The 12977-nt window shown below is 41.1% G+C and overlaps 1 protein-coding gene across 1 annotated transcript; it reads left to right on the top strand.

Annotated features, from left to right (window-relative positions):
• The first annotated feature begins 101 nt into the window (after window positions 1-101).
• Window positions 102-12916, top strand: ankrd52a (ankyrin repeat domain 52a). The gene is made up of 28 exons (XM_023415580.2): window positions 102-293; window positions 898-981; window positions 1115-1193; window positions 1380-1450; window positions 1665-1865; window positions 1966-2053; window positions 2227-2369; window positions 2587-2799; window positions 3953-4031; window positions 4135-4249; window positions 4450-4532; window positions 4638-4755; window positions 4872-4940; window positions 5058-5198; window positions 5549-5611; window positions 5790-5901; window positions 6244-6315; window positions 6419-6620; window positions 6753-6840; window positions 6943-7060; window positions 7659-7878; window positions 7988-8075; window positions 8216-8299; window positions 8572-8717; window positions 8887-8969; window positions 9479-9561; window positions 9883-9974; window positions 10979-12916. The coding sequence occupies exons 1-28, from the start codon at window positions 267-269 to the stop codon at window positions 11248-11250; spliced, it is 3234 nt and encodes a 1077-aa protein (XP_023271348.1). The 5' UTR covers window positions 102-266; the 3' UTR covers window positions 11251-12916.
• Window positions 12917-12977: the final 61 nt, after the last annotated feature.

Below are 12977 nucleotides of genomic sequence, written 5' to 3'. Positions count from 1 at the left end.
GCGTTACTGTTTTCTGCCACATGGCGACGCCATTTCCCCCGACAAGCCGAGCACGGACCGCCACGCCTGTAGGCGGACCAGCACAGTCGTAGCCAGTATCGTCAGACCAGACATTGGATACAGACAACAACAGTGACAGATCAAGACCGCATTTCTGTTTGCAACCAGCTATGGGTGTAGTCTGAAAAGTGAATACAGTAGCGCACCGCAATATACCTCGAAGTTTTATCCTCATGAAGGAGCTCCGTCCTGGCTGAGTTTGGGAGATGGGAGTACTCAACATTGCAGACCAGGTACGCTGCAAGAAAAGCGCTCCGTGTTTGTGCTGTGGCGCAGTCTATTTGCTGGGAAAGACTTGCTCTTGTGCGCAATATACTACGTCTTATTCGCCGAACGACTTGTTTTTATATTTCCCTTATTGGTGGTGCATGTTTGTTCAAATTGATATCGGCGTTATAACAATAAAATCCCTTGCAATTAGCGATGCTCGGCATTCATGCGTTAATGCATAGGTTGTTGCCGCTCTTGTCTAGGCCGTGCTCCGGGTCAGGGCCAGCTCTGTAGCAGGGGGAGCTAGGTAAAGCCGTTTTGCTAGCTGACGTAAGTGGTGAGAAAAGGGCCTGTAGGCCTCAGCCAGGGCTCTGAGTATTTACTGGAAGGAAACAAGAATCACATTCAGTTACTTAGAGTAAACACACTAAATACAACGTTTAATATCATGATATCATATATTAACGATTTCAGCGAATAGTTGGTGGCTTTAACGACGATTTGACCCGCTCAGAGGAATCATACAGTGTGATGAGCATAGCCGAATCGTCGCTTCGGATCAACGTCAACGTAATCTCATGCAAAGATATCGTAATGATAACTTCACTTGGTATTTCTGTATTGCAGCCTCCTCTGGTCCAGGCCATCTTCAATCGTAATGCTGAAGAAGTTCAACTATTATTGCACAAAAAGGAGGATGTCAATGCACTGGTATGTGTTAAATTCATGTAGTTACCATGCAAAACGGGTTCATATTATGAAGGACTTGGGCCCCCGAAATACCAGTTAAGCACGAGCATTAAACGTCATTCCTCCCTTGATTTTAAGTGTGTTTATCCTACAGGACCAGGAGCGCCGTACGCCACTTCATGCTGCTGCCTGTGTGGGTGACGTCCATATAATGGACCTCCTCATTGAATCAGGTAAGTGAGCTGCATGCATTGCTGATATCCGGCACGGCTGGCTCATGTTTATGGTGCACACTTTATCCTTTGTTACCGCGATTGATATCCTCACTGTAAAATCACTGTGCAGAAGTATAACTATTGACCTGCAACATTCATGTGACACCTTAATAATGGTTGAATTTTTGTTTGTTTGTCTGCCAGGTGCCAGTGTAAATGCTAAAGACCATGTATGGTTGACCCCATTGCACAGGGCGGCTGCTTCCAGGAATGAAGTAAGCGATAAACTCATATCCTTTTGTTATTTCAAAGAGTCTAATTATCTTAGTCAGATGACATCATCCTCTAATTCTATTATGTATTCCCCCACAGTGATTATAGAACTCATTTGAATCAATGCACCAAAATATTGCACTGAGTGAAGGAAATGCAGCAAACTGCAGATATGATATATGCTTTAAGCTCTTGTAATTGCTTCCATCTCCCCAGAGGGCAGTGGGTCTGCTGCTGAGGCGCGGAGCAGAGGCAAATGCACGAGACAAGTTCTGGCAGACACCACTGCATGTGGCTGCTGCCAACCGTGCCACACGCTGCGCAGAGGCCCTGCTAACCCAGCTGAGCAACCTGAACATGGCAGATCGCACAGGCAGAACTGCTTTGCACCACTCAGCCCAGAGTGGGTTCCAGGAGGTAAGATTTGAGTTGTATGCTTTCCTTTTTGAGATTTTCTTAAGTAGCTAGTACTTGAGAGTGGTTCCTCAACAATTTTATGAATTTAATTGTCTGACAGATGGTGAAGCTGTTGCTCAACAAAGGGGCCAACCTGAGTGCCATCGATAAGAAGGAGAGACAGCCTATCCATTGTGCTGCTTACTTGGGTAAGCAAGTTTCATGTTCTTACCAGTGCTGCACATTTTCATTGTCAAATGGCAGTAAAGGCTCCTATTGTCCATGGGCAGTTTCACTCAAATGAAGAGCAACAACTTGAGCAAGTCCATAAGTCACAATCTATGATACTGATATGTTTTCTGCTCTTTTGTGTCTTCCACAGGGCATGTGGAGATTGTGAAGTTGCTGGTGTCCCGCAGTGCAGACAAGAGCTGCAAGGATAAGCAAGGCTACACACCTCTCCATGCTGCTGCTGCAAGTGGTCACATTGAAATTGTAAAGTACCTACTGAGGATGGGGACAGAGGTGAGTGATTTTATATAGTTTTTTTTTTAAATTTTTATATGGACTTATAAATCGACCAAATTAGTTTGCCTTATTGTTTGTTTTATTAAATGTCAGACAAACTGTCATATAACCAATAGTCTTTTATCATGGGCGGCTGAAATCTGATAAAAGGGATGCTTCCTTTCAGGTTTCATGCACAGTCTGATCTTGTGTCACATTTGTCTTTTACCATCAGATTGATGAGCCCAATAGCTTTGGAAACACTGCGCTCCATGTGGCTTGCTACATGGGGCAGGAGGCTGTGGCTACAGAGCTGGTGAACCATGGCGCTAATGTTAACCAGCCCAACAAGTGTGGCTACACCCCTCTGCACCTGGCTGCCGTCTCCACCAACGGTGCCCTCTGTCTGGAGTTGCTGGTCAACAATGGGGCAGATGTCAACCAGCAGGTACGGAACAGGCTGCAGTTTCTCAAATGGAAATGACTGTACAATTTGCTGTACTGTTTGTTAATACTCTTGTAAATGGGTGGTTATTATATTTTCAAGTCACTCAAAAGTACAGAAGTGGTAGTGCAATACATCAGCATTTATAAATAAATAAATTGTTTTTTACACCAGAGTTAAAACTTGTGATTTAAAGAAAAATGTGTGTTTGCATTATAGCCGTGGTCCAATGTAATGAAGTCAACATATTGGAGTCGACATAGAAAAAGTTAAAGATAATACACTTTCTGTTCTGCCTGTAGAAATACTTTCTGCATAAATGTGCAGGGGTGGAGAATTTAGCTCCAGAAGCGACAACATTGCCTTGGTATGTGTGAAAAGGGAGATCACGAGAAAGAAAATGTTTCATATGAAATTGATCACTATTTGCAGCTTACTCTGACCTTAAAAATAATGTTGTCTTAATTTAAATAACATTCTATCAGAAAAAATGCAAGCAAGTGTAGTTTGCCACTTTTGTAATAATTAATTTAGAAGAAGTGTTACAATTCTCCCAAGCCGACAGTTCGGTTCATACCTCCATCTTGAGCTAATCAAACTAGCCTAACGTTTACTGCAGGCATTAGCACTCAATCACTTGACTGTGATTGGATCAAAATAGTCAGTTTGACACACGCAGTCGGAAAACAATTAAATAAGTGTGCTGTACTATGATTTACATGTGTTATGGTGTTAGTTTTGAAATGAAAAATAAGTTTTGTTACATTAGTAACATAATGAGAGTTCAATAAGCTACACATGCAGCAGCGACAGCAAGTTGGGTTGAGTTGCGGTTTTGTCTCTGTTTCAGAATTGTTGGTGGTGAATTAAAACCTGTTATTTTAGGTGTAGATTCATTTGAATTTTCTAAATGAGGACATGCAATTAAGACTGGAAACGGCTCAAAACATGAGATGTGCATGATGATCTTGAGTCTTAATTGTATAATGACACAGAGACTTGTCAAATCAGCCTCATTCTCCGTTGCAGCAGTTTTCTTAAGCCTGCTGAGAAAAGTCTCACACCAGTAAAATGTTATTCAAATCTATTGTACTGATCTCTGATTTACATCTAAGGTGAAAGAATATGATTTTATACTTTTTTCTTCTTCTTACAGAGCAAAGAAGGGAAGAGCCCCTTGCACATGGCAGCCATTCATGGACGCTTCACACGCTCTCAGATCCTCATCCAGAATGGTAACAATGACTGTGCTGTTTGACTGATCTGTGAGAATATGTTAGTGGAGGCTTTTCTCTTAATGTGTCTTTGATTTACACCCTCTTCCTTTCTTTCCATCAGGTGGGGAAATTGATTGTGTGGATAAGTATGGCAATACTCCTCTCCACGTTGCTGCTAAGTACGGCCATGAACTGCTGATCAGCACGCTGATGACCAACGGAGCAGACACGGCCAGGTATTGGAAAAGCCTTAAGTGGTATTACTGATGCGAGCGAATAATAGTGTCACGAGGTTGTAAAAACACACTTAAGCAATACAAAGAAGCATTAATGTATGAGCTTCATGCTATTAAGCAGTGGGTTTTAAGTGGGGTTACATTTTTAATATTGAGTATTTGGTCTGTAAAGTTTTGTTCTGTCTTTTTCACTTTTCTAGACGTGGGATCCATGGAATGTTCCCCTTGCACTTAGCTGTGCTGTACGGGTTTTCAGACTGTTGTCGCAAGTTACTCTCCTCAGGTTTGTCCCATGGATGTGTGCGCCCTGGTTACTTAATGTTCTATATGTTTGTATGTGTACTTCGACCTGACTGTTACCACCAGCTTTTTCTTCATTACCCTACAGGTCAGCTGTATAGTATAGTTTCATCCATGAGTAAGGAGCATGTACTATCAGCTGGGTTTGACATAAACACCCCTGACAACTTTGGGAGGACCTGTCTACACGCTGCTGCCTCTGGAGGGTAAGACACACAATCTGCTTTGGCACTGGAATATTAAAGTGACCTAAAATGTTATGCTATCACATGTCGTCTGTTCCTTCAACTTAATTTCCTGTCATGGTCATCTGTCTCTACAGAAATGTTGAATGTCTGAACTTGCTCTTAAGTAGCGGTACCGACTTAAACAAGAGGGACATAATGGGAAGGTCAGTTTCCCCTCACCCAAAATATATGTCTGTCTTCTTAATTTGCTAATCCTGTAACATTCATTAATCATCATTCTGAGTGACTGTTTTCTCTCTCTCCTTTCATCCTCCCTATAGGACACCGTTGCACTATGCGGCTGCTAATGGGAGGTACCAGTGCACTGTGACCCTGGTGAGCGCTGGCGCTGAGGTCAACGAGCCTGACCAGACAGGCTGTACTCCCCTGCACTACTCCGCCGCCTCCCAAGCCTTCAGCAGGTTGGAAAACTTCGTCTCTCTCCATCTGCACTTTTTCGGAAACAGGAGAAGCAGCACAAGCCACAAATTCTGTTCAAGTCTGACAGAAAGTCAACGGTTGTTAACTTTATTTCTTGACTTTATGTGTCTTAGCTTGTTGTGCTTTTTCTCTTATTACTCAAGCTCATTGACTTCAACAACTGTACAGTTTCATTTAAAATAATATGAATATCTGGGTTCATAGTTGAATCACATTCACTTCTGAGCTTAGCATGAAAAAACTTTCTTGTAACTGTCTAAACAACACATCCAGGAATGGGCAGTTTTGCAGTGTATTTGATCATATAAAAATAATTTCTTGTTCTTTCCAGAGTTGACCGTCATTTTTCTGGGAACCATCAGAATGATGAAGATGAGGCGAAGGAGTCGTACTTGTGAGTTTATTTATGTTTATTTATACTGCCCTCTCCTGCTTCTGCCCATGAGCAGTATGATTAAGTCTTAAAATTGAATAAACTGATACTAAGTTCGTTTGTGAAACATTTGAGCCCGAAGGCCGTTGAATTAAATGCTGCTGCTCTCTACATTTTATTTCCTGTCTTTTTCTAATAGCTGCTTGGAGCATCTTTTGGACAATGGTGCTGATCCATCGATGGTCAACTCAAAGGGTTACAGTGCTGTTCACTATGCAGCTTACCATGGCAACAAACAAAACCTGGAGCTGGTGCGTTCCTCTGTTTAACCTGAGATCACCTCACAACGTAACCTTTATTCATTGATCAAAATGCCTGTGCTAAATGGTGCTCAAAACTGAGCTGCATCAATTGTTTGATTACTCAATTTCATTAATTGGCTATTTTTTTTAATAGATTCATTGTTTAAGACATTTTTCAAGTTTTAAAGACAAAAACAACTGAGTATGAAAAATAGGCGCATGTATTTCAGATGTGGTGGACTTCCTAAATCAGGAATATATACAACATATTAAATATAAAAGGTTCACTAGAACGCATCTTCTTTCCTCCGTAAATACAATGAAATCCTCTGTATATATTTATTGTTTTAGCTCCTGGAGATGTCCTTTAACGCACTAGGAGACATAGAGAGCAGTATTCCGGTCAGTCCACTGCATCTTGCTGTAAGTTTTTCACATTCAACTCTCTGGGCTGACACTGACTATAATTGGCCTCTTAATCTTGACTAAATGTGAGTTGTGACTGACTTCCCGTGTGCTCCCTCAGGCTGATAAGGGCCACTGGCAGGCGCTGCGTGTGCTGACTGAGACTGCAGCCTATGTGGACATGCAGGACGCTGCAGGCCGTTCTGTGCTCTACTTGGCTGCCCAGAAAGGCTACGCCCGCTGTGTTGAGGTGCTGTTGGCTCAGGGGGCCTCCTGCCTCCTCAATGACAACCGCCTCATGTGGACTCCAATTCATGTTGCAGGTATGCTGGAATATTTCATGTTATTACAATTGTTTGTGGTTCTTACCACTTTGAAAAGAGTCAGTTTTGTTTTAATAAGAATATACTTCTATGTTTTTAAAATTCACACTCTTGTACTCTGTTTCACACCAGCTTCCAATGGTCACTCAGACTGCCTGCGCATGATGATTGATTATGGGGAGGAGGGGGATCTCACCAACGTTGCAGACAAATTTGGCCAGTGAGTTGTTTTTCTTTGTGGCTTCAGTTTGTACAGTCAGCTCTTGCCAAAAGCTGATACAGTGACAATACACTTCTAAATTGTTATTTCTGTCACCTTCAGGACCCCTCTGATGCTAGCTGTTCTGGGAGGTCACACTGACTGTGTCCACTTCCTGTTGGAGAAGGGTGCCTTGCCAGATGCAAAGGACAAGAGGGGTAGCACAGCTTTGCACAGAGGGGTAAGTCAAACACTGCATGAGGTTACATACTGTATTCAAGTAGAGGTCATTATTCACTACACAATCACAATAGAGAACCAAATTGTCCTTCGTTTTCACTTTCATATAAAGTATATTAGATAATGTAGTTAAACTGGAGACGTGGGTAAAAATCTACCTTATTGAGATGCTGCATCTAGCACACAGTCGCCACATCGTCTTGTCAGCAAACAGTAAGATATTGACATAGAAAAATGATAAAGGCTAAAGCCTTTTTTTTTTTTTTTTTTTAGATTCCCAATGGCACTATCTGTTAGGGTGTCTTAGGGATCAGATCAAGAGTTGCCAAGGCACGCTAGGTGACCTTTATCCTGGCTAGAGACTCCTCTTAGTCATAGGTTAAAACAAATTTCAATGAAGATATTTATTAAACGACCTTCCTTAATATAGTAGTGGTCCCTGTCCAGGAAAGTAACCTAGATCTATTAATACTGCCATGACCCAGGAGTATAATATGTAACAAATGAATATGAAGAAAAATTATTTATATTCACATTCATGGTTTTCTAAACAGTTTATTACAAGTTTGTCTCATCACACCTTGCTGGTCTTTGCTCAGGCGGTGTTGGGCCATGATGACTGTGTGACGGCCTTGCTGGAGCACAAAGCTTCTGCACTGTGTCGGGACGCCCAGGGTAGGACACCTCTGCACTATGCTGCATCCAGAGGCCACACAGAAATCCTGGCCAGTCTGGTGCAGGCCGCCATGGCAACAGACCCGCAAGATAAACTGCTGGACAACAAACAATACACCCCATTACACTGGGCTGCTTACAAAGGTTTGCTCAGTTTGATCGACTTGAAATGGCTAATCCCCAAATTTAAGTGTTGCAGTTAATCACGGTCACATCTGTTGTCTATAATATAATAAAGTGTGTTTGTTCTCAGGGCATGAAGACTGTTTGGAGGTTTTACTTGAATTTAAAACATTTATCCATGAAGAGGGAAACCCTTTCACCCCCCTGCACTGTGCTCTGTGAGTATTAACTTGGCATAAGTGCTCATCTCGAGCCTCAGTGTGTCAAAACTAATTACTTTTATTAAAAAAAAAAAAACATCTATTAGGCTGATTTAGATTAAATCAGCACTCCATTAACTCAGCTGTCTTTCTTTTAGGATGAATGGCCATAGCGGTGCTGCAGAGAGGCTGCTGGAATCTGCTGGGGTCCACATGATTAACACCAGAGATGCCAAAGGAAGGTGAGGCTACAAAAGAAGACTAGATTATTTTGGAACAATTATGATCAGAAAAATCATTTTAACATTAAGTCTCAAAGAAATTTGGAGGTATATACTGTTCTAGAGGTATTTCTCATCATTATAGAGTTAGTATTGTTACCTGTCCCTGTTCCTTATATCTCAAATCATCAGTCATGAAATTCCTGAACTTTGTGCTTTAAGTTTGCCAGAGTCTCAGAGGCTGTAGCACTGATCATACAGTAATTGGTTGAACTCTGTGTGTGTGCCTGTAGGACCCCACTGCATGCTGCTGCATTTGCTGAGGATGTCGCAGGACTTCAGCTGGTGCTTCGCCATGGGGCAGAGATCAATGCAGTGGACAAAAGTGGACGCTCTGCTCTGATGGTAGCTGCTGACAAGGGACACAGTGGCACCGTGGGTAAGTCGCACCTCTTAATCTTGTGGTATCATTATTAAGAACAAGTTGTTTTTAACAATGCATAGCTGTATGCCAAAGTCAAGGTTGTGCATCCCCTCTTACTATATTTGTCTGATGGGACATCTGTAGTCACAGGAAATAAATGTTTTTGTGTCTTTGTGTTGTCCAGCCATCCTCCTTCACCGGGCCAAGGCTGACCTGACACTGCTTGATGAGAACAGGAACACTGCCCTGCACCTGGCCTGCAGCAAGGTACACGACACAATTATCCACTGGATCCTAAAGTCAAAGCTCCACTGTAGTGTGCTGAGATTTACCTCCATGTCTATTACAAGGAATCATATTTTAGCAAGTACAGTTTCTCTTTAATAAGAATGGTTTTATGTTAAAAAAAAAAAACACCTCAGCGTAATTGGATACACTTTCTGTGAATGCTGATGGTCAAGGTCACTGTGACCTCACAAAATACATTTTTGCCATAACTCAAGAATTCATACACTAATTATGACACAATTTAACACAAGTGTCTAAGAGGACAAAATGATGAAGTGATGACATTTTATGTCCAAATGGTCAAAGGTCAACTTCACTATGACATCATAATGTTCTGCAAAAACGCTTATGGCCATTATTCAATGCTGTAACTCAGGAACAGAGGGGGAGACTGTGACCATATTTCCTGCAACTCCACTGGTTGGCAGAGCCATACAACCACAATGCGGTGATTCTAGTTTCACTGTCTTTCTGTTTTTGTCCTTCAGGCTCATGAGATGTGTGCCCTGCTGATTCTGGGAGAGATCCACAGTCCCACACTCATAAACGCCACCAACAGTGCTCTGCAAATGTGAGAAGCTTATAACATTTCTAAGTTAACTTTCCCAATTAAGCAAAAGCACTTTTAGGCCACTACTTGAAATACTGGCCATGTTTGTCCAAGTGTTTATTCTTTGTTTTAGTCAAAATAATAAGAGTATAAATATTTTAAGATCTTTTGGTAATTGTGACAAATGTTTGTTCACACAACACTTGTGTAACCAATACTCTGAGGCTGGACTCTTATATGTTTGCAGTATTTTTTTACATGTTGAAATGTTACAGTTGTAAATTAGTTGGTGATTCGTTGGTCTGCCAGCTGTTTCTCAGCCTTTCCCTCGCTCTACTCCAGGCCCCTCCATCTTGCAGCACGTAATGGCCTGGCTACGGTGGTGCAGGCACTGCTGAGCAGAGGAGCCACTGTGCTGGCTGTGGATGAGGAAGGTGAGGCACTCCTGATCTGTCAGCATTTTATCTTTAATTACACTGGATGATTGGAAGTGGTGTATTTGTTCAGGCAAGAGTCTTTGTTTTAGCATATTTGCTATAAGTTATGTGTGTTTTTTGGTTGGTTTTTTTTGCCTAGCAATTTTCACATAACAATATTTTTGATGATCCTATCCTCTTGCAAACCTGAAAAAAATACTTGTTCTGGACAGCCTGTTCAATGTAAATCTTATATCAAAGTTATGTTAACCTTGTGTGGAAGTAAAGTTGAATGCACATGTTTTAAAGAGTCATCTGAGGTCTTGAGTTAATGTTCTTGCGAAAGTCAGATACTTAACAAAAACCTTTTGTTTGCAAGAAGCAACCAAATTTATATTACCCTCATGACAATATTCAAGTCGTCTTTGTTTGTTAGTTTGATTTCTTGACACAGTTTCATTTGTGTTAAATGCGTTAAATATGCAAAAACCCAAGCATTATTATTTATTTACACCTGCATCAATAGATTTTTTTGGCTTCTTGGGAGCAGCTAACAAGCTGTAAACACAAGCCAAATATTCACTGTCAGCTGTTTTTGTTTTCTACCAACTCCTGAGGAAAATATATGGCTCTTTAGCTGCTGAATGCTCCACTATATTCACCAGTTAGTCACTAACTTTGTCTGTGTGTCCTTTGGTGTTATGCAGATGGCACACATTAGATTTTCAGAGCTTTTTATTGAAAACCGCTTCCTGCTGCTGCTTAAAATGACACTAATGAGAGTGAAGCCAAACAGGAAAGTTGCAGACTATAAAACAAAATAAATGAATTAAAAACATGAAAACACTCACTCCCTCTAGAACTCACTGAAACATCAGGTGATTCATCACTGTGAGTGACACTTTTGACATTACACGCAGTCATTTGATCCGTTGATTGGAGCAGCTTTAGAAAGTTGATCTAATTCATGTGGTGTTCAAGCAGTATGTGTGCACTAATGTGAATGTGTTGTTGTCAATCAGGCCACACCCCAGCTTTGGCCTGTGCTCCCAACAAGGATGTGGCTGACTGCCTGGCTCTGATCCTCTCTACCATGAAGCCTTTCCCCCAGCGGGACCCTTCCTCCTGCTCCTGCTCCTCTCCCACTGTCTCCCCCTCCCCGGGTCTCAACTTGCTGAAGCACTGCGGCATCACCGCCGCCTGCGCCCCCTTGCCCAGCAACGGCCTCCACAACGGCTACGTCAAAGACCGTCACGGTGCACCGGTTGGCCTGGACGGGTGTCTGTCTGAGTGAGGTCACGTGCTCCCCCCTCAGTCAGCTGCTATCACCATCATCACCACCAGGGGGTGACTCCCTTTAACATGGCCCAGAGGACCAGGAGAGCACCCACCCACATGTCTGTTCTCTGTGTATGTATGTGTTTGTGCGTCTGTGTGTGCGTGAGTGTTTGGTCTTCTCTTGAGGTGCAGTCAAACCTAATATGCAATTAGATCCCATTCCTCCATCTCCTAGTAGTGCTTAATACGTAGAGGCAGATTGCTCTACAAGGTCACTCAGATGAAGTGTGGCATCCAAAACAAACACTAGCAATCTGGCCATCTCTAAATCATTTAACCCTTTAAAACCATGTTGACATAATTATATAACCAACATTTAAGAGCATGGAAATCTCTGTATCCTCGACTGTCTTTCTCTTCATATCATTCAGTATAAAAGTCATATCATGTTTAATCACTTGTGGTGACCTTGTAGAGGAACATACAGCCTTCCCAAAAGAATGATCAAAGAGTTTCTTTGTTTGATTTTTGATTATTTTTTTCTTTCTTTTTCTTTTTTTCTTTTTTTTTTTTGTTTTTGTTTTTAATTGTCCGTTAGCTTAGATTTTTATGAAGGAACCACACAAGGGAAAAATCTAAATTTTGCTTAAGAGTGCAATGCTTGTGTACTACAGTACAATCTGAAATTTGGAAAAGGGTCACAAAGATGTTAATTCCATAGTGTACTTTAAACGTACAGCCTAGAATTGTTTGGCATTTTAAGATAATTTGGTAATGCTGCTGAATACATTAGCATGTCTCCTTCCAAAGGAGAGCCATGTTCGGGTCAGCATTGTAACATCAATTTGTTCTTGATGCTGACTTCATGTTTTAAAGATGCTAAATAAGTGTTTGTTAAGCTAGAATGTTTCTAAGCATATAAGTTATGACCAAAGTTGATCAACACTACTATGGCTATAAATTATTTATTTGAGATGAACTGTACTGTATAGAGAAAGACAATAGATCTTGATATACCTCGTCAACTCGTTTAGCAGCTGCTTCATCTTCACCCAGGGTCCGTAGGCCTAATGTTCTCTTTTTGTAGGACTAGAGAACTACTGTAGGATAGTGACTGACTGAGGCCTTGTTTATTTCTAGATGAAGGCTTTACTAGTAATATCTGCCAACAACACCTCATCAAAGCATCATATATCTGAGCACATAAATGAACAAGCCATTTCAATTTATTTCCCATCTCTTTAACAGTGTTTTTTGGAAAAGATTTCAGACTTCGAATGGCCTAATTATTGAAAGAGAGCAATCAGTTTTGGTTTTTAGGCACTAATGAGTTTTTTTTTCTTTTCTTTTTCTTTCACTTTTGTTTTTTTTTTGTTGTTGTTGTTGTGTTTCTGAAGTTGAACCGGCCATCAGCAGTATCTCGAGTATTGCTCGGAGCTGGTGAACTAGTCTTAAACATCTAATAGCGTAGATCTCAACTTCTCGGTTGTCAACTCTGATCAATTATTATAACTGAAAGATAAGAGTGTTGTCTGCTAGTTTTATTGGGCAGTTTTCAAGCAATATTTTCTTTTGGCCTTTTTTGTTTAACGTTATTGAATAGACAATCACTGTCACAAGGGCTTTTGTTTCCCTGGAATGTGTTTTTTTTTTTTTTTTTTTTTTTTTTTTTTTTTTTTTTTTTTTTTCCATTTTTATTATTTCATGAAAAATTACCTAAAGACTAAACGAATGGCTCTGTGT

This window comes from Seriola lalandi, unplaced genomic scaffold (assembly GCF_002814215.2).
Source record: "Seriola lalandi dorsalis isolate HSWRI2012SDOR001 ecotype SW California unplaced genomic scaffold, Sedor1 jcf7180002054554, whole genome shotgun sequence".
Classification (NCBI taxonomy): Eukaryota; Metazoa; Chordata; class Actinopteri; order Carangiformes; family Carangidae; genus Seriola; species Seriola lalandi.
The sequence above is the reverse complement of the archived record's forward strand: the minus strand, read 5'-3'. Positions and strand labels throughout refer to the sequence as shown.

What these genes read in the sequence shown, in the direction of transcription:
- ankrd52a (XM_023415580.2), top strand. Translation starts at nt 267, where the DNA reads ATGGGAGTACTCAACATTGCAGACCAG. An exon ending in GGGCAGATGTCAACCAGCAG is followed by an intron (nt 2,800 to 3,952) that starts GTACGGAACAGG and finishes TTCTTCTTACAG; the next exon opens with AGCAAAGAAGGGAAGAGCCC. An exon ending in TCGCAAGTTACTCTCCTCAG is followed by an intron (nt 4,533 to 4,637) that starts GTTTGTCCCATG and finishes ATTACCCTACAG; the next exon opens with GTCAGCTGTATAGTATAGTT.